Source organism: Stenella coeruleoalba, assembly GCF_951394435.1.
Source record: "Stenella coeruleoalba genome assembly, chromosome: 18".
Lineage (NCBI taxonomy): Eukaryota > Metazoa > Chordata > Mammalia > Artiodactyla > Delphinidae > Stenella > Stenella coeruleoalba.
The window spans coordinates 23438787-23466475 of record NC_137164.1 but is presented as its reverse complement, the minus strand read 5'-3'; the positions used below and the strand labels follow the sequence as shown (position 1 = coordinate 23466475).

Sequence of the window (27689 nt, the reverse complement as noted above, 5' to 3'; positions counted from 1 at the left end):
TGGAATTGTTTCCCAGTCCTTACTGTAACAACTGCCCCATTCTGCTTACCAGTGATGAATTTCTGTTCCTTTGTCCTTTCCCCATGTAATTTGTGGGATTTTGATCCCCTTACTCCATATTCACAATCAAATAGCTCAGCAAGGCCAGACTTACACTGCACCAGACCCTTGCACCCTGCTCCCCTTCTGCTTCCTTCTTTGTCATCCCTCTGCTTCCCGCTAATACTTTAGGCTGATGCTAAGATCCAATTTATCAAGCATTTAGGGCATGGGCATCAAAGGAGACACAAATGGTCTGGTAAAAATAAATGGTATCCAGTGAGCAGGGGGGGAATCAGAAAGGAATTAGAAGTTAAAGAGATGCCAACATCACTTCAAATAATTACTTAGGTAGAACACGGCACTTGAACAAGGTCAGAAGCTTGAGCTGGGAAAGGAAGAGCTGAAAGTTAAGTGACAAACATGACCCTGAGAAACACAAGGCTTCGGCAGCTGAGACAAGCAGGTTTTCCATTTGTCTAGGATTGCTTATCTTGCCCAGAATAGACAAGGAGACTAATGAAGTCGCAGAGGCTGGAAGCTGCCCCGTTGTCTGGGGCTTTATGAAGCCATCAGTCAAAAGTGCAAAAAGAAGAGTATTGCCAGAAGTTTGGTTAAGATTTCTGAATATCCTTAGCTGAGAGCAGACCACGGGAGAAAGCAGTGAAAAAGAAGCACCATGATAATAAGCAGATAAGGAGCTTCAGACCAAGTAGGCTGGCAGCCCTGCATCGTGTTCCAACAGTTGCTTCTTACCTGCCAATGCCAAGCACTAAGCTGGCTGGGTTGCTAACCACCAGGCATGGCCTTTGTGCCAACGATCACTGCCCCACTCATGCCACAATCATAATGACAGGGCCACAGGACTGTCAGAGGCATACAAGTAGGGGCCTGTGAAGAATGGTGGATAACTCCCAAGTGATTAACTATACAAACAAGACAAGTTCCAAGCTACCAGGCTAAATGGCATTTTTCTACTATCAATACTGTAAATTCCACACATTGGCTGAACTGGACTGGAATTCCTGTAGGTAATTATGGTCGTATTTAATAAAAACAAAATATATGAACCTCCTTGAGGGGCAAAAGGAGGAAGATCTACTGGACGGGAAATCCAACAAAACTAAGAACCCTGGACTCTAGCACTGAGTCACCTTTTCATGGGGGTTCTTTCTTTGTCACCACTGTGACTCTGCCACCTACTGAGGGGGGTGATCCTCTCCCACTTTATCACTTTGACCCAGGCATAAATACAGGATCCCTTCCTTTATTCTCCATAGAACAACTGAGGATGGACCACCAATAACAGACTGGTTTTGAAGATCTACTTAACTCATCTCCACCTTATGACACTTGTTCTTAGGGTGATGCCTATGGCTTATCCTAAAATGTCTCTTCAGCGTAGCATCACCTGGACATAATCCCATTGTAGCAGAGACTGCTAAATATCCATCAGAATGGAAGTTCTCCTCTTCTAGTCACACAACCTGACTACATTTCCTAGCCTCCCTTACTGCTAAGGCTGGCCATGTGGTTGAGTTTTGACCAATGGAATGAGGAAGTGATACACACCACTTCCAGGATGAACTAATAATAAGTTTCCTACGCATGCACCTCCATACATTTTCCTCCTCCTTCTGGCTGTCTGGATAGAGGCAAACCCCAGCACAAAGTTGGAAGTCGTTTGTGTATTGAAGGTGGTAGCACTGCTAACAGTTTTCAGTGCCTGAATATCTGAGTGGAGGGGGTCTCCTCTCAAACCTGTTCACCCATGTCTTACATGAGAAAAAAATAATAATAATGCTCAAGCAACTATTTATTTTGAGGTCTGTTGATCACAGCAATTAGCCAACCCTAGTAATACAACATAAATTTATATATACAAGAGAATTCTCTCTCCATTTAGGTCATCAGTTCCACAAGTAGTACATAAGAAGAGGCCAAGAAGAGCTGAGGAAGAGTAGAAGAATAGAATTCTCAAGGATTAAACTAGGCATCTTAGTTATTTCAGAACCTTAGTCAGGGGAGGAGAATGTGGGAAAGGGGAGGAACCCACCCTTAAGCTGTCTTGGTATCAGGCCTAGGCCCAGAGTATAAAAACGTGTACTCATTTATCCCAGTAGTTTGAGGACAGGTAGGGGTTTGGAAGGAGAAACTGAGGGTGAGAAAGTCAGGGAAGGAAAGGGATATGGCTGGTTATATTGCAATATGATGGAATATTAATGTTAATGGAGATTCATCAATCAAAAAGTTTTTGACTTTTTTGAAAGGATAAAATATACGGGAAAGGCCACAGAGAGTGAAATGTGTGTCTGTTGACTCATTTAAATAGGAGACAGAAATGCAAAGATAATTCCTACAAGGCTTTTTAAAAAAAATAGTTAGAAAAGACAACTAGGGTTTCTAACGTTCATGGAAGAATCAGTTTACATGAAAAACAAACTTTTGGTTACCAAAGGGGAAGCGGGGAGAGGGATAAATTGGGAGTATGGGATTAACAGACGCACAGTACCATATATAAAATAGATAAACAGCAAGGATTTTAAAAAAGAATACGCTTAAAAACATTCACTTAGATCTGTAGGAGCTTGTGAATCAGGCTACTGCCACTAATCACACCCCAGGGCTACAAGGTGCTACGCACCTTCCTCTACCTGGTTACCCACCAGGTAACCGCCAACTTTGCACCATGACAAGACACATAAGAACACACTAATAAGGACTTTCCCTGGCGGTCCAGTGGTTAAGACTTTGCCTTCCAATGCAGGGGGTATGGGTTCAATCCTTAGTCGGGGAGCTAAGATCCCACATGCCTTGCGGCCAAAAAAACCAAAACATAAAACAGAAGGAATATTGTAACAAATTCAATAAAGATTTTTTTAAAAAATAGTCCACATCAAAAAAAAAAAGAACATACTAATAAAAATGTTAAACTACCGATTTTAAAGCTAGTCATAATTTAAAAGGTACCCTCACTGAAAAAATACCAGTGACAAATATCTCCCTGGTTCTTTTCATCTTGCTGGGAGTGAATGGGGCAGTTTTTTCTTTTCTCACCTCCTGTCAGCTGACGCACAAATGCCAATGACTGCATGGTGCAGACAGTGATATAAATGAGTGAAGTGGGCCTAGATGGAGGGAGGGCAACAGGAGCACGACTCAGTGATATTCACAGTACGTACCAGGAACTTACTAACCTAGTATAGTGCTTGACACATACCAGGTACATATTGTTGAATAAATGAAAGCACATTTCCTAATGTGAGGTATTATCAATACATTTATATTTTTACCAGTGTAATAAATTAAAATATTGTTTCTCTGATTAGTGAAGCTGAATATTTCATTTATTTATATTTCTTCTCTTTTAACTATTTGTTTCAAGCCCTTTGCCAATTTTTCTAGAGTTGCCTTTTTCTTATTAATTTGTAAGGCTTCTTTGTGAAATTAAGCCTTTGCCCATTATTTTTGAGGCAAATAGCTTCTCCTAGACTATCACTTACTTGTAACGTAGTTCATTACGTCATCTATCATAGGTTTTTTTCTGTAGTCAAATCTGTATTTTTTTTCTTATGGCTTCTAAGTTGTGTATATAGCGTAGAAAGGAGTTTTACCACAAAATTATAAAAGCATTCTTCATTACATTCTAATTGTGCTGAATTAGTACAATTTGTCAAATTATCTGTCCTTTTGACACTGATTGAACAAATACCTTTATCAATAGCTAAAGTCCTAAATACTAAATTCCCATATACCCATGGGTCTATTTGTAGACTCTCTCCCATTCACTAAGTTTATTTATTACAATGCCAATAACACTTTGTTATTACTACCATACCTATGTTGTATACGATACCTGGTACAAGCTTCTCCCTGTCCCTTCAGTTTTTCACGTTTGTCTATTTTTTTTTCATATTTTCTCTTTAAAAATGTTTTAGCAAATTTCACAAAAGGTCCTGTTTAATTTATATATAAATAAGAGTGGAATTATCTTTACAATGTTGATTTTTTTCCCCTTCTATAGTAAATAGATGATCTACATTTAATATTTTCATTTTATTTTAGGTATTTTATTTTATGTATAGGTCTATTAGGCTTACACTCACCTCTTTTACAGTGTGGATGATTATTGTAAATGAAATTTTTCTTTCAATTATATTTTATAATGAGCTTTTGATGGTGTGTCTGATGGTGCAAAGACAGAAGTGTTTGCATATTGATTTTAGATTCATTCATGATAGTCAAACTATTTGTATCAGTTCTAATAATTTTTTAGTTGATTTCCTTGAGAGGTTTTAGGTGAGCAATCAGAGGCACTTATATCTCTTCCTTTCCAATATTTAAATTCTTTCTTTGTTAGAAATAGAAACTCTCTCTAATTTTCTATCTAAAAATCAGTATCAGTGGTAAATAGCAAATGCCCTTCTTATCCTGTTCCAGACTTTACTGAGAAAGTTACCTTCTTCTGTTTTCAAAACAACTGGGCCTATTGTCTTTTTTAGGTGAGATCAAACTACATTTTCCCTTCCATTTAGAGTTTTTATTCTATTCAGGTTTCTAGTCTAATAGCATATATTTTCCTAGGAAATAAATGAGGAAATCTGGGTTAAAAAAAATTAACAGAAGTAGGACATAGTATTTCTCTTCTCGAATTTTGGTTATACTTCCTTTCTTATCCTTGGAGTTCTTCCTTATTCCTTACTCAGACAAGCAAAAGTTTATCTATTTTACCAAAATTTTCCAAATAAACCTAGTTTTTGGTTTAATTTAGTGATGATAAATTTTTCTATTCAACTTCATCACTTTTTCCCCTTTATTTCTTCCTCCGTTCTATTTGTATTTATTTTATGGCTATAATCTTATCTTAGTAAAATGCTTAGTTATTTTATTTCCATTTTTTCTAAAAGCTTTTAAACTTCTGCATCTTCTAAATAATTTTGTAGTCATATTCCATGGATTTTAACGTGGAATACTTGAAAATTTATATTCTCTTATCCCAAAGTAATTTGTAATTTCAGTTTTGGTTTCAAAATTTTTTATCCTAATAGTATCCTCCCAGGGAACCTGAATCTTTAATTTTTTTATTTTTTAATTGAATAATTAACACACAATATTATATTAGTTTCAGATATAAAACATAGTGACCTGATATTTTTATACATTATGAAATGATCAGTGCATTAAGTCTAGTGTGGTGACAGATGGTAACCTAACGATCCTTTAAAAAGGTAATTAGAAAAAAATTTTTAAGTGGATAGACTTTAAAATTTCTTATTGCTTAATTTCTAATTTTATTACATTTTTCTTAGGAATAGTGGCTTTATAGGATTTGGGGGTATTTTTGGAACTTACTGAGAGTCTTTGAGGCCTTAGTCATGGCCAATGGTAGTTAAGTCATATTTGTAAAGAATAGGTATTTTCATAAACTAGGTACAACACTTTGTAACTATGTCTATGTTATCGTGCCAAGTCATTGTTATTCATATCCTCTATTCCTTATGAAGTTTTTTGGTTCACATGATGACCTATTAATTTCTACGGAGAATAAAAGGAAAATTTGACAAATCCATAATCTATATTACAGACTTCAGCAGTTTTTGTTTCATATATTTCAAATCTATATTGATATTTACAGGTCACATTATCTTTGGGATTACATATTTTATGTGCATAAAATATTCTTTATCCTGTTGAATGCTTTTCATCTTGCATTCAATTTTGTCTCATATTAATATTGCTACATCTGCCTTCTTTTACTAGCATTTATGGATATATGTTCCATGCCTTTGTTTTCCAACTCTTTTGTTTTATAGATATCTCTTAGAGTAGCATATAGCTAGATTTTTGCTTTTTTTTTTTTTTCTGCAATCCAGGAACTTTTTTTTAAATAAGGAAATTTAGCCTATATACCTTTTTTGTGATTGCTGTCTTGTTGCTTATAAAACTTCCACCCTCTTTTCTGCCTTTTGTTGTAATTATCAATTTTTCATTTGATTTTTTTCTTCTTACGTTTTTGTTATATATCCTATTTGTACATACAATACAATTAAACATATAATAAACACATAATTACTTATTTTTTTCTATCAATATCTGGAATTCACTAGCATTCACTCGTGCAAAAGAAATAATAATTGTTTTACTTCCTATCCTTCTCTCTCCCTTGTGCCTCTTCCATAGCACTGAAATCCTCCATGATTTTAATTTCATCATGTTGATTCTTAATAATAAAAAAGAAAAAGAAAAAAGCTAATCATATATTTGGCTATAAATGTCATTGTCTTCTTTATTCATAATTGTTCTGATATCTTACATCTTCCTCTTTCTTGGATTCCTTATTTGTTTGACCGGAGTTTATTTTGTGGCAGTTTTTTTCAGTAAAGATCTTAGAACTCATACAAAAGTGATTAAGTTGGCTGGCTGTGCAGGCAAGCTTGTCTCCAGGATGGCGGGGGGGAGGGGGGGCACATATTCCCCCAGGTATAGTACATTTACCAGGAGCACTTTCCAGGCCCCAGGGTCTTTTCGTGTGTCCAAAAGTTCTTAGGCTCTACCCTTGGGGACAAAGGCCGGAGTCAGCTGGTCCCTCTCTCTTACTTCTTCCTCTGCTATCCTTGTTTGGAGTTCCTTTATACTCTACCTTCTCCCTCCAAGCACTATGCTAGATTTCTTACATGGGTTACATTGATTAATCTTCGAGTTAGCAAATATTAGCCCCACCCCATGCTATATATGAGGAAACCTAGGCTCAATGTTAGGAGAGAGGTTAAAGTTTGAGACCAGGCAGGCAGTCTGATCCTAGATCTACCCTCCCAAGAGGAGCACTGATGGTACCAGGTTCCAGTGATGAGATACTTAAGTGAAACTGTTTTGTAAAGCACCAGTCAACTTTTATCTTTAACCAACTATTAACTACATCCTGAAAAAGACAGAAGCTGTTCCTGACATCCAGGAGCTGCCCTGGCATTCACAGCTAAGCCTTGGTGTTCTCCTATTGAAAGTAATTTCACACAATATCAATATCAGAGGAGGTCACTTTATGATGGTGATGAATCATGAAAAAAAAGACCACTCCATGATATATCTGAACAAAGAAAGATACATGAATCTTGTCTAAACCACAAAAGTGACCAAACACCCCAACATTTTGGCTAATAGGAGTGACTACTGCTTATTTATCAAGTACAGTATTAATTAATTAAAAGTATCTTCCCTCCTTTTAAATAAGATTAAGATACCTGATACCTACTTTGCTGTACATCGGAAACTAACACAACATTGTTAATCAACTGTACTCCAATATAAAAAAAAGTTAAAAAAAAAAAGAGGGCTTCCCTGGTGGCGCAGTGGTTGAAAGTCCGCCTGCCTTTGCAGGGGACATGGGTTCGTGCCCCGGTCTGGGAAGATCCCACATGCCGTGGAGTGGCTGGGCCCGTGAGCCATGGCCGCTGAGCCTGCGCGTCCGGAGCCTGTGCTCCGCAATGGGAGAGGCCACAGCAGTGAGAGGCCGCGTACCGCAAAAAAAAAAGATACCTGATACATAATCACTATTACCCCTGCTTCCTGATAACAACCAACCCAGAACAAAACCCTGCTTCCTCAAACCCTCTCCCGAAATCAACCCGACAGAGGCCCAAACCCAATCAGTCCTTTCTGACATCTTACTAAGGCGGCTCACAATTCCCCCATCGTGCGGCTAGAGAATTTGGAATTTACTTCATAAGCAATGGGAAGTAATCAAGGCTTTTGGAATAGGATAGTGACATGACAAAAGCTGTGCTGTAGAAAATGAAATCTGACAAACATATAAGACAATCGAGAAAAGTGACTGTTGGCAAAGAGAGTAAGAAAGCCATTCCAGTAACTCAGAGGATGACTAGGAGACAGAAGCCATAATGCAAGTGGCATGTGATAAATACCTATATGAAGGTAGTGGCAGTGGGAATGAAAATGAGTTAACATTCACAGGACATCTGCAGGAAGAATTGATAGTGGCTAGAAATTTTAACCATCAACATGATTTAACATTCAGTAGACAGGGATTCTCTCAGATTCCTGATAAACTGTTCAGTCTCATTCTGAACAAATAGAGGATTTTTGTACCTGTAAGTTCACTTCATTAGCATAAGATAGAAAGTTACGAATAGGATGACTTTCAGTTCACCTTACTGGGATTATAAAACGTGAGGTTGGATTTAAGCCTACCATATGGATAAGGGATCAGTTTAGCCCTTAAGTGTCTTTTGGAAGCTCCCACGAAGGGCATTAGAAGTTTAGTGAGCATATTAGAAGACACACTTGGAACCTAAGCATGCATATTCAGCAGACCTGCCTGGATCCTCTGCTCTAGGAAATTAAAACAGATGAAGATGTGCCTCCTAGGAACTAATCACACTATCATTCAAATGGAAATTAAAGAGATGCGTGGTTCCAATGGCGGAAATGAAGAAAACTTCCCAACATTACCATCGGCAGGCTGAGCTCATGGTCGTGCTTGGCAATTTAGAAATAAGAAGGTCCTACTTTGGAATGAGCTTGGTTCCAAGGGCTTTTTCAGCCAAGGTTTTAAGAACTGAGCTCTTCTCCCCTGGAAATATTGGTACCTAGGAGTACAGTCCAGCCAGGAGAGCTCACAAAAGCCCATGTACCCTACAGGAAGCTTAACTGTGGAATTAATCCAGTGTCGGACCTGGGAAAGGATGTCCTTCGGGTGTGAGGAAAATCAGAGAAAGCAGACATACTTCCTCAGTTTTTCTTTTGCTTCTTGCAGGCAAAATTTAGATCTTCCTTGGAAGAATCAGAAGTCAGTTTTGCCCAAGTCTTTATCTCTGAACTGACGTACTCTATAGTCTTCTCCACAGGTCTATTCTATAGTCTTCTCCACAGGCCCCCCATGTAGCTACAGGGCTTATCACCCCCACCCTAGCCTGATAATCCTGACCTTGTGAGTACAGCACACCTGTGAATTACTCATTATCCCTGGTCCTCCAAATCTCAAGACCAAGATTTGGCTGCATTGCTCAATATATCTGTGACTTTGAATTACTCAACCCTCCACCTGTAAAATGAAGATGATATATCCCTAACAGGGTTGATCTAAACGTTAAATGAAAAAATGTATATATGCCTAACACTGCTGACACTCCATAGGTTCTCAATAATACAGCAGCTTATTACTTTGAAATAACATTTAAAAGAGCCAAGCACTTTGTATATTTTTAAAACTATACAAATGTACAATCTATTAGATTAAATGATTATTAGATATGAGTTAAAATTGTAAATGCTTAAAATATACCCAATTCTCACCTCTCCAGCAAATCCTTAAGAGAACATTGTTTTTCCTAACACCTGTACCCAAAATGCATCTGATTCACATCTTACCCTAACCCCCATAACTCATTACATGGGCTCAAAATTCAAATCTGTCTCGACATCCATCCAAAAACCACATGGTGAGAAAGATGACTATGACTCAAAATAAATTACCATTTAAATTTCAAATGCTGAAATTTAAATAACCTAAATCACAACATCCTTTCTTTGATTATAACAAAACACACACACACACACAAAGGTTTATTAACTGTTACTTCAAATCCTCAAATCTACCAGCAATATTGACTAATTAAAAAAGCCATCCTGAAAAATCACATTTGTATTTTTATAAGTAGTAAAGAATGACAGAGTAAAATAATGGTGAAAACTATGCCAAGGTTAGAAGCCTATTTCTACCCTTCACCTTCATGCTCAAGAATCCTAGAACTGGGCTTCCCTGGTGGCGCAGTGGTTGAGAGTCCGCCTGCCAATGCAGGGGACATGGGTTCGTGCCCCAGTCCGGGAAGATCCCGCGTACCGCAGAGCGGCTGGGCCTGTGAGCCATGGTCTCGGAGCCTGTGCTCCGCAACGGGAGAGGCCACGGCAGTGGGAAGCCTGCGTACCGCAAAAAAAAAAAAGAATCCTAGAGCTAACTCTACACTGTGAAATTCGAGTCTGTCCCCAGCCAGAGTAGCAGACTTAATGCACCATTAATCTGGTCTGTTCTCAGCCGCCAATTGAAATAGTCACAGTCATTTGATTTTTAAGGAAAAGACAGTACTGCAGAAGTACATTCCAGAGGTCTTTTCATAAAAACCATCCCGTGTGCTCCATCTGCACATGCAATCTGCTTGTGTATTTTCAGCCAGCTTGCTTGGGCAGATTAATGCGTACAATTAGAAAGCAACCCCACAGGCATTCAATAAACTGCTTTCACTATTACACTCAGGAGAGTCCCTCTGGATGTCAATAAAAGCCTAGTTTTCTGCCTGTTAGCTAAATAATTGACAACACTAAAAATAATCAGAAGCAAATGAATGAAGTCAGGAACAAGGTGGTAAGAAAGAATACATTAAGATTCTCATGGTGGTGCCCCAGGATGATATCATGAGCTTTTTCTCCAGCAACTTGGATTTACAGTCTGCTCAAGTCCATGGTTGCCCTTCTCTACAGAAAACAAAACAAAACAAAGAACACCACTCCTAGTCTGCTATTTGAAACACACATATCACAGCATTGAAAGAATTCCTCATTTGTGTTTCCATTCTGTGATCCTTAGTTTGACAGCTTCAGGAGAATCTAATTTTTTGGTGAAGGGGATGGAATAGGGAACAGCCAGGTTGGTCTAGTGAAAACTTTGTGCTGTTAAAATTCTAAGAGCTCTCGGACCGCCCTGGTGGCACAGTGGTTAAGAATCTGCCTGCTAATGCAGGGGACACGGGTTTGAGCCCTGGTCCAGGAAGATCCCACATGCTGCGGAGCAACTAAGCCCATGAGCCACAACTACTGAGCCTGCACTCTAGAGCCCGCGAGCCACAACTACTGAGCCCGCGCGCCTAGAACCCATGCTCCACAACAAGAGAAGCCACCACAATGAGAAGCCCGCACACCGCAATGAAGAGTATAGCTCCTGCTCACTGCAACTAGGGAAAGCCTGCACGCAGCAACAGAGACCCAACGCAGCCACAAATAAATAAATAAATAAAAATTAAGTGTTAAACAGCAGAAACTAACACCATCGTAAAGCAATTATACTCCAATAAAGATGTTAAAAAAAATTTCTAATAGCTCTCCTATACAATTCTTCCACCATAAATTGATTCTAAGAAAATATGATAAAGGCTTGTTATAAGGATCCATCTTATACTATAAGAAGTTTCTTTCATATTTCTAGCTATATAATGGTCATTTATTTCATTAGCTATTGGTCTTTTAATATCAAAAGTACTTCAAAACAAAATACATTTAAAAAACACACACATATACTTCTTCTTGTGTTTCTCGATAGGTTTTAACAATCAATTTGAGATACTTCTCATTTTTAGCCAACTTCTCTTTTTCTTGGTTAACTGGGACTTTTATGATAAGCAGAAGAAAGATCAAGAGTGAAATGTGCGTGTAATTGAATTCAGCTCCACTGATAGTGTGTGAGGTGCCTGAGGGCAGAACTCTTCTTTCTTTACAGAAAAAGGATGATCTCTAGTATTCAGTAAAACACAGACTCAAAAAGCTGGAGGACTAGAAAAAAAAGGTTTGATGACACAATCTCCCACATCCTTTAAAACTCCAAGAATCTCTCATCCTTCACTTTATCATGTTTAAAACTCCCCAGAGGATGGACTTGTTCCACTTCCCAGTCCTGTACCTGAGACCCCTCATTGATAAGCAGGTCTTCCCTTTTCCAGTGTAAACAAGGATGCCACAAGATAAATACATCTGTTCTTATTGTGTCTCCAGACTACAAATGCCCCCATGGCATCTGGGGGCATTCAACTCCTCTGATTGGCCGAGAAATCAACTCTCATCCATTCTCTACCAAAGAAGGGTGAGGCAATAATACCTTAACCCTTAATCTATTGCCTGCCGCCCTGTATCTCTCTCTAAGACAGCCAACTTCTCCTGGTGTTTAGCTTCACACCAGCTTCCTTACCCCCATGTCTGCCTTAGAACAAAAGTGGGGAAAGATAACATCATTCATTAGCATTTCCACCCAACCCCATTCTATCTCCCACTCTTTTCCTGGTCTGGGTAGTGGAGGCCAGGTACCCAACTTGCTAATGGGCAAAGTGAAGTGCTGAGAAACTTCTTTTACATTCCAACCTCTGAGTCTTAAAGCAAGGAGCTGTTGCTTACAGTAGAGGCAGGAGAATCTCAGCAGAATGAGAAAACCAGAGGATGCTGTACTTGGAGGAGGGACACACTTTAGGGTGTCACATATGCTCACCCCAACATTAAAATGATCTTAAATTCTACAAATGAGGTGTAACGACGGGAATAGATAAGAGGAGGCAGTCAGTACAGTCCATCAGAAAGTGGGAGACCAATGACTAGTTCTGGTGGAACCAGAAATCTCTAAACAGTCTCTAGAAAATAAGCTGTCCAATCCCATTCAACAAGAACCTCTGTAAGAAGTTACATATCAAGTCCCCATGAAATTCAGTCACTTATATACCATTTTTTTAAATAAATTTTTTATAAGATTTTTTTTTTTTTTTTTTTTGTGGCACACAGGCCTCTCACCGCTGTGGCCTCTCCCGTTGCGGAGCACAGGCTCCGGACGCGCAGGCCCAGCAGCCATGGGTCACGGGCCCAGCCGCTCCGCGGCATGCGGGACCCTCCCGGACCGGGGCACAAACCCGTGTCCCCTGCATCGGCAGGCGCACTCCCAACCACTGCGCCACCAGGGAAGCCCTTTATAAGATTTTTAAAGTAAATTTATTTATTTTATTTATATTTATTTTTGGCTGCGTTGGGTCTTCGTTGCGGTACATGGGCTTCTCATGGTAGTGGCTTCTCTTGTTGCAGAGCACGGGCTCTAGGGCCACAGGCTTCAGTAGTTGCGGCATGCGGGCTCAGTAATCGTGGCTCGCGGGCTCTAGAGCACAGGCTCAGTAGTTGTGGCGCACAGGCTTAGTTGCTCCACGGCATGTGGTATCTTCCCGGACCAGGGCTCAAACCCATGTACCCTGCATTGGCAGGTGGATTCTTAACCACTGCACCACCAGGGAAGCCCTATATAAGATACTTTATTTAATCCTTACAAATGGCTGATGGGAGAGATATTACCAACCCTAATTTTTTTTAGAAAAACTAAGCTTTAAAGAGGTTTAGTAGTTTGTCCAACATCACAGCTGGAGAGTGGAGCTAGGATTTTGAACCCAAATCTGCTTGGTTTTAATTCTACCATATTTGGAATTAACCTAGGGAAAGAAATATGGTTCTTTGGCTTTGTCTATTCTTTTAAGCAGTGTGCAAGTAACCTAGCTACTTAGAGCTGAACACAAACTTATCTTTAAAGCTTGTATAAGAGAGTAGATTATCTACATTATAAAGCACATAATAGTTGCCCTATACATGTTAGCTGCTGTAATTCACAAGTCATACTGGAAAAAGTACCTTGATGTATGACCACCAATTGGGAGCTTTGCTGATAATTGTGAAATTATTTCTCAATTCTTGTTTACAACAATATAAGTCCTCAGTCCATTAGGTAAATCCCTAGTTAGTTTAGATTCTGCTTGCGTACTTCTTTCAAACAACATCTTCCTTATATTGGTGTTTTGGAAGTCTTCATAATCAAAAGTAACCTGGATCACCAAAAAGCAAGCCCTCCAAGTTATTTAGAATGGGGAATTTCTCAAATTTGGCAGTATTCTTTCTAATCTGTTGACTATTAAAGAATACTTTAATGAGTATAGATATCTCCAAACTTAGAACCTCACTTCTAGAGTTCAATTACATAATTAATAGTCAACAATCCAACACCAGATGTTTTGAATAGTTACTTACTATCACCTAGAATTTAAAAGCACAATGAATAATATGTCTATAAAAGGTACAAAGTTCTGAAAATATAAACTTACCATTGCTGATGTTCTCTAAAAGCTTCTCTTCTGAGGCTTTCTTGAAGTCTCTCTTTCTCCTCTAGTTTATTGCTCTGAAATTTCAAGTATCAAAATGTCATCTATTAGGAAAGCTTTAAGCAGAATCATGATGTTAAAGTTACCCAAGGTCCAAAATCTTTAGGCTCAAGTGGCCTCAGTAGTCCAATATGGTACCTATCAGGGCTTCCAAGGTGATAACCCTCTCACAACCCATGTGCCCTACACTGAAAGCCAGGGGCTCCAAGTTCTTTCCATGGCTCCCCTCTCCCAACTTGATTGGTATAATCACAGAATCAGTATTTCACATTTTTACCTTAGTTCAGATGATAGCAACATTTATATCTTAAGCAGTGTTTTCAAAATGTTCTAAGGAAAACATGAAATTTCCACACCAATCATGTTAAATTAAAATTATAATAAATGATTAAATAGATGATACAAAATATGTATATATATATGTATGTATATATATATATATATATATATATAAATGGTTAAATAGTTGATACTACATATATATCGCCACATTACAATAAAGCATTCAGGAAAAGATTTTCAATAAGCCAATTCAATTCCCTTCTGACTTAGAATGAGATACTTAAAGCTGTTGAGAGACTGAACAGCAAATGTCCAAAAAACGCCATCTACTTGAATAGAAGAATCCTCTCATTTTTTAAATTAGTTGTTTGGAGAGTCTAAAGAACTTCACATTTGATATTACTGTCACCATGGCTCTGGCATATTTTAATCCAACTTAATAACCCAGAAACACTTGTGTTTTTTTACTATGATACAACTTGCATTTTTTTTAATTTGCCTATGAAAAACAAGTAGACTTCCTAGACAACAAATTTAATGGGGAGTTGAAACAAGTTCTACAACACAGGAGAGACTTGAAGTTTTCATTGAATCCAAGGGAGAAGTCAAGCAGCTGGATTATTTGCTTTTTAAAAAAAAAAATGGACTTGTCCCTTAGGAAGACCTGTGAAAAGGGAAATAATAGAAATCGTCACTTCCAAACTCTAACGTAAGTTTAGCTCCATCTTCCAAAGAGAGGAAAAAACTGTTCATATTGTTCATTTCCATGAAAGTCTTCATTCACACAGAACTATTTACTCATCCCATTTTGAAAGGTAAAATGGATGATTTCAGTTTCAGAAAAAACATAAAGGAAATTTACTACAATCCAAAGAGAATTGTAATACAATTCAATTGTAATTCAATTATAATACAAGGCAATTGGATTATTAATGAATCACAGTTGTAAGAAGCAAACTAACAGAAAGTTGTACAACTGAACAAACATGATCTCAATCTAGAAAAAAATCCTGACTCATGAGACCAAAAGTAGTCAATTGTGATGAGTTCCCCACATCTCTGGGGGAAGAAAAGGGGGCCGGGAGGTAAAAGACAGCAGGCAAGCAAGCAGTAGGTATTGATTAAACCATGATTAGGAATGCTACTTAGAGAACAGTGAGAAAATCACACAAGCATTTAGAGACCAGGGCTGGGTTCCTTTAGCAAGGTCAGAAATTGGAACATGGATTTTCATCTCTTCAGTAATAGATCATCATTGGCCTCAACTTACAAAAAAGTTACTCAGTAGCTAAATTCTATCCAACAAAGGTCTGTTTATCCCTCAAGAGTTGATGGAGAAGTATTTTGCAAAATACTGGAGTATTTAAGTATTCCATACCTACCACTGTGGTAGCTGTTTTAATACACTAATCCAAATACTTAGATTTAGTCAGACTACTTATTTCTTTCCATTTAACAGTGAGTTAAGGAATCACCCAACCATACTTATACATATACAAATACATAATATAAAAGATCTAAGAACAAGAGGCCCAGAAGAAAAAATATGGAATGAATTCTAGGTCCACCATCACTGAGTGACCCTAAGCAAATCATTTAATGTCACTGAATCTCACGTATTCGACAAACATTTATCAAATGCCTATTATATGCTCAGTACTATGTTCTGTTAGATGCTGGGAATAAAAGCAGAGCAGTGCCTACTCTGGAAAATTTCAGAAGCTAGCTGGGAACACAGACAAGAAAGCCATGATGGCAGAGTGTAAAATATATTAGGGAATAGAGGTTTGCAAGTATGTAATATGAATACAAAGAAAAAGCACAGAAGTGGGCAATGGGGAAATGCTTTCAACAGTTCCACAGACATTCATTCAGTGCCTTCTGTGTGGGGAGACCCCATCCTGGGTTAGGGTTAGGGTTAAGGTTAGCCAAAATTTGAATAACATTTGGAATATGGCTTCTAACCTCGGGTTCATGAATAAACTGTCTGATAGGAGTATGCTCATTTTTATGGAGCGTGAGTCCATAGCTTTCTTCAGATTTCCCTAGGGGCTGATGACCAAATAAAAGGATAAGAACCATGGGTCTAATGAGAGGTAGAAATTCTAGATAGAGACCGATCTTAAGCAAGAACTTTCCAGGAGGAAAAGGAGGTGATGGGAGCAAGGCTACTGCACTCCACTGTATGGTTTCTTACTGCCCAGAGGCCTAGCAGAGAGGTTAAAAAGGCTGAAATAGAGGCAGCATTCAGCTTACCAAGGCTTGCATCCCAGCATGGGGTGTTTCATCACAGCAGAGGTGTCTTCTTCTATTTCTCACAAAAGTACCATCTGTCACCAATCTGAGCACCCACAGAACTGCCTGCCTGGATGAAGAATCTGTTTCTAATTTGCACAAAGGCAATGATGGGATAGTAGTGGCCCTGAATAGGAAAAGGGCATTCCTATAACATACAATATTTTCAATAGAGAAAGGCACAAGAGAATATGCCAGTTCAGGAAACCCCAAGAAGCTTGTGGATAAATTCAAAGGGGTATGTAGTGAGATGCGTGGAGGACAAGGTTGAGAAAGTAGGAAGAGGCAATTATAAAGAAATTCATATGCCAAGTAAAGGAGTCTGGACTTCATTAAAGGCAATGATGAGCCATTATGTTATTTTAAGCAGGATAGTAAGCTGCTCACCCTGAAAGCAACACGAAGGAGAAGCCGCAGAAAGGACCGCAAATATAAAAACCAATGGTGTGCTTCTCACGGTAATCCAGGCCATAAATTATAAGTCCCAAATTAAGACAACAGGGACAGAAAAGAAAGGACAAATTCTAGAAAAACGTGGGAGACAGAAATAAGAGAGTAAAAAGAAATAGTAGGAGGTAGGCTATATTAATATAGAATGAGTCAAAAAAGGGGGGAAGATTACTGGTGACTATCATTTAAGAGCATCAGAATGAATATGAGGTCAGTTTTGAACCTACTGGATTTGAGATACACTGTGGCACATCTAGAAAGGATTATCAAGCATACAGTAAAATATATGGTTCTGGGATTCAAGAATATGGTCTGGAGATGTGGATTTCAGAAATCATCAGCACAAGCGAAATCCACAGACGTGGAAATGCGGGGGCTTCCACCTAAGAATATGGTGGCATAGGCACAGGGAAATGAGAGAAGATGAATGGATGGGACCTGGATAGAACATCAATAGCAGAAAAACAAGCAGACGAAAAGGATCCGGACGAAATCCAGAGGGGTAGAATTTGAAGGACAAAATACTATTTAAATAGTTACAATATTGCAAACAGTTTAGATAAGTTAGGAACTGAAGAGTCTCCACTGGGTTTTTCAACTAAGAGCTCATTAGTGATTCTTGGCTAGATAAATACCAATGAATTACTAGAGACAGAAGTCAAAGTCAGCCCACCAAGAAACACGTGAAGGCGAGGACGCAAAGAAGGTAAGTTTCTAAGCTAGCTGAGCTCAGCATCACCTGGGGAACTTGGTTTAAAACAGAGATTTTTTTTTTTTTTTTTTTTTTTTTTTGGTTCAGGTGATTGATAAGGTGTCAGTCTACATACTGGCATGTAGGAACCCAATGTGGTAGAAAAGGCTTTCAAGAAGCTGAGCTGTGATGCTTGGGAGGGAGGAGTTGAAAGCAAACCAGAAGAGAGACACTTTGTTTTTTTTTTTTTGTTTTTTTTTTTTTTTGACACTTTGTTTTTAAGATGAGAGATTTCAGTATGATTATACCCCAAGAGAGAAAAACAGAAACAACAAGAAAGCTACAGGAGAGGGCTTCCCTGGTGGCGCAGTGGTTGAGAGTCCACCTGCCGATGCAGGGGACACGGGTTCGTGCCCCGGTCCGGGAAGATCCCACATGGCCCGTGAGCCATGGCCGCTGAGCCTGCGCGTCTGGAGCCTGTGCTCCGCAGCGGGAGAGACCACAACAGTGAGAGGCCCGCGTACCGCAAAAAAAAGAAAGCTACAGGAGAAAAGGAGGGTTAACGGATGGAGCAGCAGCGTTCCTGGGGAGATGGAGGAAAGATGGGATGGGAAGCACGGGTGGGAGAATCCATCATAGCAAGAAGGGAGAGCACTTTCTTATTCCTGCTGAGATGAGACGGGGGCAGAAACAGCAAAGGAAGAGTAAGGAAACAGAAAAATATAGGTACTTCCAGCCTTGTGGTCTTTATTCACTAGAAGGTGGGAAATGAGGTCATGTGCTGAAAACGAAAGGTGACAATAAGAAGAATGTGAAAGGAGGAAGATGTCGGTAATTAGAGATGAGCCTAGACTGCAAAGGAAAGTGCTGTGCACTAGGAATTGTTAAAGACCCAGCCGGGAGGGAAGCCCAGCAATTTCGTGTGACAGGAAGAGCCAGTGTGTTTTTTCTCCAGCAACCCAGTTCATGTGGGTTTATTTTATTTAGAAATAAATTAAACCAATCCAATTCGTGTGTAAAATAAAAATCCTCTCTGCCTTCCACACAAGAGGTTGATATAACAGTAGAGTCAAATGAATTAGGGCACTTCTTCACATGTACAATTCGGTCAGGGCACCCTTCTTCACTGCTTACTGAGCGCTACCCATTGTACCAAGAGATTTGCACCTATTGTATCCTTTAATCCCACCAGTCCCATTATTATATTATTATACCCATTTTACAGCTAAGGAAAGTGAAACATAAAGACGCTTACAGCTTACCCTTTTTTTTTTTTTTTTTTTTTTTTTTTGCGGTACGCGGGCCTCTCACTGTTGTGGCCTCTCCCATTGCGGAGCACAGGCTCCAGACGCGCAGGCTCAGCGGCCATGGCTCACGGGCCCAGCCGCTCCGCGGCATGTGGGATCTTCCTGGACCGGGGCGCAAACCCGTGTCCCCTGCATCGGCAGGCGGACTCTCAACCACTGCACCACCAGGGAAGCCCTAGCTTACCCTTTTAGTACTACATCTGCATTTCAGAGATACCATTAACATCCCAAAATTATGGTATGTATTAATGGGATCAATTAATGGGACCCTACTGCATTCCAACAACCAGAGGCTTAATGCCCACACCAGTTCATCCACAAAGAAATACATGATGTAGGAACCATATTTCTGGGAAATACTTGAAAGTTTTGTTTTGTTCCTTGAAAGTTTTCAGAAATGGAAACTTTTCCCAGTTTATAAAAACAATATTGAAATAATTTCCTTGATGTTGAGTTTTATTCTTAAAACGTTCCTAAACCATTAGCCCTCGCTAGTACTTGTTTCCTAGAAATAAGCAACAAGTGTGATTTCTTAAAAACATGTATATGGGGCTTCCCTGGTGGTGCAGTGGTTAAGAATCCGCCTGCCAATGCAGGGGACATGGATTCGAGCCCTGGTCCGGGAAGATCCCACATGCCACGGAGCAACTAAGCCCGTGCACCACAACTACTGAGCCTGCGCTATAGAGCCACAACTACTAAGCCCATGAGCCACAGCTACTGAAGCCCATGCGCCTATAGCCATGCTCCACAACAAGAGAAGTCACCACAATGAGAAGCCCGCAAACCACAATGAAGAGTAGCCCCGCTCGCTGCAACTAGAGAAAGCCTGCGCACAGCAACAAAGACCCAACGCAGCCAAAAATTAATTAATTTTCCTAAAAAAAATGTATATGGATGCATCTCTGCATCTAATATGCATACCTTGTTTTCTATGCTAATAGGAAATGAAGTAGGTACAAAGTAGTTCCTACTTCATTTTATAACATTAAAACGAACTAATGATGCTTCTCAGTGTCTACGTAATACACCGTGACCTCCAGGGCTCCAAATAACTTCATCAGCTTTATGACTTTATAGTTTACTGGAAAGAACAAGGAAAGGCTTCATTTGCCACTCAGATCCCTAGCTGATTTCTTGCCCTTTCTGAGGTTATAATACCCTAAGAGGTTGGGAGAATCTAATAAAAGAATTTGTAAACTATATAGCCCTATATAATATGATTTCAAACATATGAGGATCAAAGGCAGAATAAGATGAATCCAGGAGGGAGGGGAGGGTCTTTGACATGGAATTGGAGATTTTTATTTTTTAAGTTTGTGGGCATTATGAAAGTCTGGAAAAAAATCAAATTATTACTCTGCCATACAGATCTCCAGGAAGAGAAATTAACACACTATAAAACCACATGAGTTGTATTAGTTTTCTATTGCTGCTATAACAACCATGAACTTAATAGCTTAAAACAACATAAATTTGTTAATAATCTTACAGTTCTGGAGGTCAGAAGTCCAAAACGGGTCTAACGGGGCTAAAATAATATATTGATGTTGAGGGAAATTGGCAGACTCCAGTACCAGTAGCAGCTGTTATGTCCACAAGGCTTTTAGGTAGCTAGCACTATAAGTCCCCTCCAAAGACTACGGCAGGGTCTTTACTTCTTTCTACCCCTACAATAAGGACTCTATTTCCAGAATCACATCTTCTGTTTGCATGCTCTGCTATCCTAAGATGTCAGTCATCTATTTGTTCAGTGTAGAAGTCAGGGGTACCATAGTTATGGTTTTGTAGCTCCTACCCATAGGTTTAGTCTCTTTTATCCAATGGCTTTTCTCTGCTTCAAGCCAACAATGGCAGACTGTCTTTCTACTGCTCTATCTCTTCATGCTCTCAATCGTCTCTCTCCCTCTTCCAAGTTAAGGACCCTTATGATAACACTGGACCCACCTGAATAATGCAGGATACACTCTCTCTACTTGAAAGTAAGTTGATTAGCAACCTTAATTCCACCTGCAAACTTAGCTCCCCTTTGCCATGTGACAGAACATCTCCCTAGGTTCCAGGGATTAGAATGTGGAAGAGGAGGAGAGGGGGCATTTTTCTGCCTACCACATGGGTCGTAATCTATTTTTAAATCAGTAAGTATCAGACACATAATGTGCCGGATAATTCATAAAATCCTTGCCCTCGCTGCCAAGCCCTCTGAAGCTTGGTTTGGGAATGCGGCAGGGCCGGGGGCAGAGGCAGTGAAAGGAGGACCTCTTCCCTTTCGGGGCAAAGCAGTGGCATGCTCATAAGCTTACCAACCAGCTCTAGCAGGGAGGAGGAGGGGAGGTTGATTTGCAGCATTTACCGATTTCTGTAGTGAAAATACTCCTCATGCTCAGTTTCAGTCTACCAACACGAAGTCGGCTAGCCCACAAAACAGAACAATCCACTCTCATGAGCCAGGACAAGGAGGCCCCAGTACACCACTGGAAGAATACGTAACATCAACATACTCTAATGTAGGGAATACAAGTTTAACTGAAGCATCCCGGTGCCCTCTCCAAAGTTCCCCTTAACCCACAGGGTTAACTCTTCCTGGATCCCATTGACACGGTCAGAGGCTAAAGAGCTGGCTGCCTTTCATACCTCTGTGCGTATTAAGGACCCATGTGTGCTGGCAGGGAGCACAGTTTACGCTCCCCTCACCCACACACAGGTGGTGACCAATCAGAAAGAGACCCAGTGTTCCCTGGTGATCCCTCCTGGGAGAGGACAAACTGAAGGTCAAGGGGGATTACGATCAAGAGGCCAAGTTAGAGGTTCTCGGGTGGCAACAGGCTCTTGGATTCGACTTGGCTTATAGCTCCTGGACAGCAGATATTTGCCTGAGGGGGACAGTGGTGTTTTGTAAGCTGGTGTCCATGTGTGTGTTTGCTGTGCATTTTAAGGAATAAATGTTCCATGAGCACAGCCATTATCGCTTCCCTTGGCCATTTTCACACTGGCAATGTGAAGCATGCTATTTCTAGGTGGCTAATGTCCATTTTTCTTTTATCTGACACAAGCTATTAAATGGGCTCACATCTAGTATGAAAGGCAACAGATTTATATACAACAGGGAGAGCTAGGTCAGGGTGGCAGTCCGGGCCAATTAGCCAGAGAAATCAAGCTGTGGAAGGACCCGAGTGGGCTGCTGCTTCTCTTGTAAGGCAATTTAGATTAATGCTCCTCAAGCCGGTATGTGTACAAGAATCACCTGGGGAGCTTGTTAAAATGCAGGTTCTGTTTCAGAAGGTCTGGGGTGGGATTTGAGATTCTATATGTCTAATAAGTGATATCAAGGCTGCTGGTTCAAGGACCACATTTTGAATGGGATGGATCTATACGTAGCAACTCCCTCTCCCTACCTCTCACTTTTGGACAAATTTATACCAATAATCATTACACTTGTCAGGTTAGAAAAGCCAACCCAGTTAAGATTTCTGTAGTTAATGATTGCTGTACATCTGGTGTTACAGTATAAGTTGGAAAGGGAGGGAATGCTGCTTTTACTCAATGTTAAAGAAAACTGTTTCAGCCACTAACATTTCTGAATAGTACACATAATTTGACCAAAGAAAAAATGAGCTATAAATGACCCACAAGCCAGCTAATTATGGGTATTAAATGACAACTAATAAATCACTTTTAGGATAAGAGTCTACAACACAATTCTTTAGGATCTGCAAGCCCCTTAATTAAATTTGATGACTTTCCTAGTTGCACCTGAAATACAGAATGATTATGCCATATAAAGAGAATACCTTCTCTACAATCACGAGACTGAAGTGTGAACCTTCCTTTGCAGGAAAAAATGGGGCAGGGGTGGGGTTGAATGGAAAAGAGTGAGGAATAGAAAGGTAGAAAGAGAGAGAAAGACAGGCTTTGAAAAGTTATTATGAGAATTTTTTCAATGAAGGTATAATAGCCGATGACTTGGAAGTGAACTGCTGAGTCAAATTTAGTAAACAAAGTGCCTATACTCTTTTTTTTAAATACCTCCAGCATTTCAATTCCTCATGTATAAGTCCAGTCTTATCTCTACCCCAGAGCCTACATCTTTACAGATGTAGCATCTCTACAGATGTAGCATCTCTACATCTACACATGTTCCCAGCCTAGAGACAAGGAGGTGGGGCTTACAGACTCATTTTACAGGAATAGTTCAGAGAGGGGTAGGGGCCTGTCCAAGGTCACACAGCACAACAGGACACCTTGCAAGAAAGACTTAGTTTGCTCCCCAGCCAGGTAGAGAGCTCCTCGGGGAAAGAAAAGACTAACACTCTTGCACATTCCACAAGCCATCAGCTTTGGGCTTCATTAACTCTAGTAAAAATATCTATTGCTTGGTAACCAGGTTTAAATTTTGACCAACACTCAATCTTTAAGAGGAAAAAAAGAAAGAGAAGGATGAAGAGAGATACAGACAGCAAGAAAAAGAATTGTGTTTTCATGACTTAAACCTGCAGCAGATGTCATACTTGGTCAAAGGTATCATGATTCAACCTCTTGCCCCCAGACCTCCAACACTTAAAACCTACTACAGCTTAGGACTTTGTGGGGGATGGGAGCAGGAGGGGGGGTAATGGGGATAGAAGAACAGTACATTCTTCCTTCTCTAGCAGATGAGCATTTTTAAGAGATTTTTCCCCCCAAGCCCCAGAAAGAGTATCAAAACTAAAAACATTAGTTTGAGGTTTGAAATAGATATCACTAATGCTGAAATGTAAATGCATGCTTTTTCTTTATCAGTGAGAGAGGTATGTTCACCTATTTAACACTCACCCTGGAAAATTCAATATTTGGATATAAATATGATGGTGTACCACTGGTGGCCAGTGCTACTAACTGCTATGACTTCCGGCCAAATACACAGCTACTCCTTTGATCACTTACCTGGGAGGCGAGAGAGTGTGATGACAAAGAACTCTAGCTCTGAGATCAGTCAGACTGGATTCAAACCCTACTTCTATTTACTGGCTACGAGTCCTTGGGCAAGTTATCTAAACCACTATCAGTTTCATTTGCAAACTTGGGTAATAAGAATATTATACACTTCATAGGCTCTTGTGAGGATTAAACACTTCGTATATGAACAGTGTCTAGGAGACAACCTGGCACATCAGAAGCCCTCAGTAAATGCTGACTCACCATTCTCTCCAATGTCTTACCTTTTGTCTCTGAACTGCCTTCATTTTTTGGATTTCGGCTTCTTCAGCTTCCCTCTTGATTCTTATATATTCTTCTCTTTTAAGCTAAATTGTATTGAGATTACAGAAGACAAAAAGCAGTTACTATTTTTCAGTCTGAACCAATGGAACACAAAATTATGATGAAGGGAAGAGCTTCAAGATGGCAGAAGAGTAAGACATGGAGATCACCTTCCTCCCCACAAATACATCAGAAATACATCTACATGTGGAACAACTCCTACAGAACACCTACTGAATGCAGAAGACCTCAGACCTCCCAAAAGGCAAGAAACTCCCCACGTACCTGGGTAGGGCAAAAGAAAAAAGAGAGACATGAATAGGAATGGGACCTGCACCAGCGGGAGGGAGCTGTGAAGGAGGAAAGGTTTCCACACACTAGAAGCCCCTTCGCAGGTGGAAACTGCGGGTGGCGGAGGGGGGAAGCTTCGGAGCCACGGAGGAGAGCGCAGCAACAGGGGTGCAGAGGGCAAAGCGGAGAGATTCCCACACAGAGGATAGGTGCCGACTGGCACTCACCAGCCCGAGAGGCTTGTCTGCTCACCCGCCGGGGCGGGCGGGGCTGGGAGCTGAGGCTCGGGCTTCGGTCGGATTGCAGGGAGGGACTGGGGTTGGCGGCGTGAACACAGCCTGAAGGGGCTAGTGCGCCACGGCTATCCGGGAGGGAGTCCGGGAAGATGTCTGGAGCTGCCGAAGAGGCAAGAGACTTTTTCTTCCCTCTTTGTTTCCTCGTACGTGAGGAGAGGGGATTAAGAGCGCTGCTTAAAGGAGCTCCAGAGATGGGCGCGAGCCGCGGCTAAAAGCGTGGACCCCAGAGACAGACATGAGACGCTAAGGCCGCTGCTGCCGCCGCCAAGAAGCCTGTGTGCGAGCAGAGGTCACTATCCACAACCCCCTTCCGGGGAGCCTGTGCAGCTCGCCACTGCCAAGGTCCCAGGATTCAGGGACAACTTCCCCTGGAGAAGGCGGGCCTCTGCCACCGCAGGCTCGCCCCGTACTCCATGCCCCTCCCTCCCCTGCGGCCTGAGTGAGCCAGAGACCCCGAATCAGCTGCTCCTTTAACCCTGTCCTGTCTGAGCAAAGAACAGACGCCCTCAGGCGACCTACACACAGAGGCGGGGCCAAATCCAAAGCTGAGCCCCTGGGAGAACAAAGAAGAGAAAGGGATATCTCTCCCAGAAGCCTCAGGAGCAGCGGATTAAAGCTCCACAATCAACTTGATGTACCCTGCATCTGTGGAATACATGAATAGACAACGAATCATCCCAAATTCAGGAGGTGGGCTTTGGGAGCAACGATACATTTTTTTTTCCCCTTTTCCTCTTTTTGTGAGCATGTATGTGTATGCTTCTGTGTGTGATTTTGTCTGTAGAGCTTTGCTTTTACCATTTGTCCTAGGGTTCGGTCTCTCCATCTTTTTTTTTTTTATATATATAGTATAGTTTTTAGCACTTCTTATTATTGGTGGATTTGTGTTTTGGTTAGGTTGCTCTCTTCCTTCTTTCTTTTTATTACATTAAAAAATATATTTTTAATTATTTTTTTATTTTTTATTTTAATAACTTTTAATTTTATTTTATCTTCTTCTTTCTTTCCTTCTTTCTTTCTCTTTCTTTTTCTCCCTTTTATTCTGAGCCGTGTGGATGACAGGCTCTTGGTGCTCCAGCCAGGTGTCAGGGCTGTGCCTCTGAGGTGAGAGAGCCAACTTCAGGATATTGGTCCACAAGAGACCTCCCAGCTCCACATAATATCAAATGGCGAAAATCTCCCAGAGATCTCCATCTCAACACCAAGACCCAGCTTCACTCAATGACCAGCAAGCTACAGTGCTGGACACCCTATGCCAAACAACTAGCAAGACAGGAACACAACCCCACCCATTAGCAGAGAGGCTGCCTAAAATCATAATGAGGTTACAGACACCCCAAAACACACCACCAGACGTGGTGCTGCCCACCAGAAAGACAAGATCCAGCCTCATACACCAGAACACAGGCACCAGTCCCCTCTACCAGGAAGCCTACACAACCCACTGAACCAACCATAGCCACTGGGGGACAGACACCAAAACCAACAGGAACTACGAACCTGCAGCCTGCAAAAAGGAGACCCCAAACACAGTAATATAAGCAAAAGCAGAAGAAAGAGAAACACACAACAGACGAAGGAGCAAGGTAAAAACCCAGCAGACCTAACAAATGAAGAGGAAATAGGCAGTCTACCTGAAAAAGAATTCAGAATAATGATAGTAAAGATGATGCAAAATCTTGGAAATAGAATGGAGAAAATACAAGAAACGTTTAACAAGGACCTAGAAGAACTAAAGAGAAAACAAACAGTGATGAACAACACAGTAAATGAAATTAAAATTCTCTAGAAGGGATCAATAGCAGAATAACTGAGGCAGAAAAACAGATAAGTGACCTGGAAGATAAAATAGTAGAAATAACTACTGCAGAGCAGAATAAAGAAAAAAAATGAAAACAATTGAGGACGGTCTCTGAGATGGTCTCTGAGACATTAAATGCACCAACATTCGAATGATAGGGGTCCCAGAAGAAGAAGACAAAAAGAAAGAAAGGGACTGAGAAAATATTTGAAGAGATTATAGTTGAAAACTTCGCTAATATGGGAAAGGAAATAGTTAATCAAGTCCAGGAAGCACAGAGAGTCCCATACAGGATAAATCCAAGGAGAAACACACCAAGACACATATTAATTAAACTATCAAAAATTAAATACAAAGAAAAAATATTAAAAGCAGCAAGGGAAAAATAACATACAAGGGAATCCCCATAAGGTTAACAACTGATCTTTCAGTAGAAACTCTGCAAGCCAGAAGGAACTGGCAGGACATATTTAAAGTGATGAAGGGGAAAAACCTACAACCAGGATTACTATACGCAGCAAGCATCTCATTCAGATTTGACAGAGAAATTAAAACCTTTACAGACGAGCAAAAGCTAAGAGAATTCAGCACCACCAAACCAGGTTGACAACAAATGCTAAAGGAACTTCTCTAGGCAGGAAACACAAGAAAGAAAAGAAAAGACCTACAATAACAAACCCAAAACAATTAAGAAAATGGTAATAGGAACATACATATCGATAACGACCTTAAATGTAAATGCATTAAATGCTCCAACCAAAAGACACAGACTGGCTGAATGGATACAAAAACAAGACCCGTATATATGCTGTCTACAAGAGACCCACTTCAGACCTAGGGACACATAAGACTGAAAGTGAGGAGATGGAAAAAGGTATTCCATGCAAATGGAAATCAAAAGAAAGCTAGAGAAGCAATTCTCATATCAGACAAAATAGACTTTAAAACAGTGACTATTACAAGAGACAAAGAAGGACACTACATGATGATGAAGGGATCAATCCAAGAAGAAGATATAACAATTTTAAGTATTTATGCACC

General features: G+C 40.4%; 1 protein-coding gene across 2 annotated transcripts in view; it reads right to left on the bottom strand.

Annotated features, from left to right (window-relative positions):
• The window catches only part of EPSTI1 (epithelial stromal interaction 1), a 99107-nt gene that overhangs the window by 42571 nt on the left and 28847 nt on the right, over positions 1 to 27689 (bottom strand). For both annotated transcript variants that reach the window (XM_079902820.1, XM_079902821.1), the window contains exons 5-6: positions 24221 to 24304; positions 13941 to 14014 (exon numbers count right to left, since the gene is read on the bottom strand). In XM_079902820.1, coding sequence (XP_079758946.1) covers positions 13941 to 14014; positions 24221 to 24304 — 158 coding nt within the window. The remainder of the gene's footprint in view (positions 1 to 13940; positions 14015 to 24220; positions 24305 to 27689) is intronic.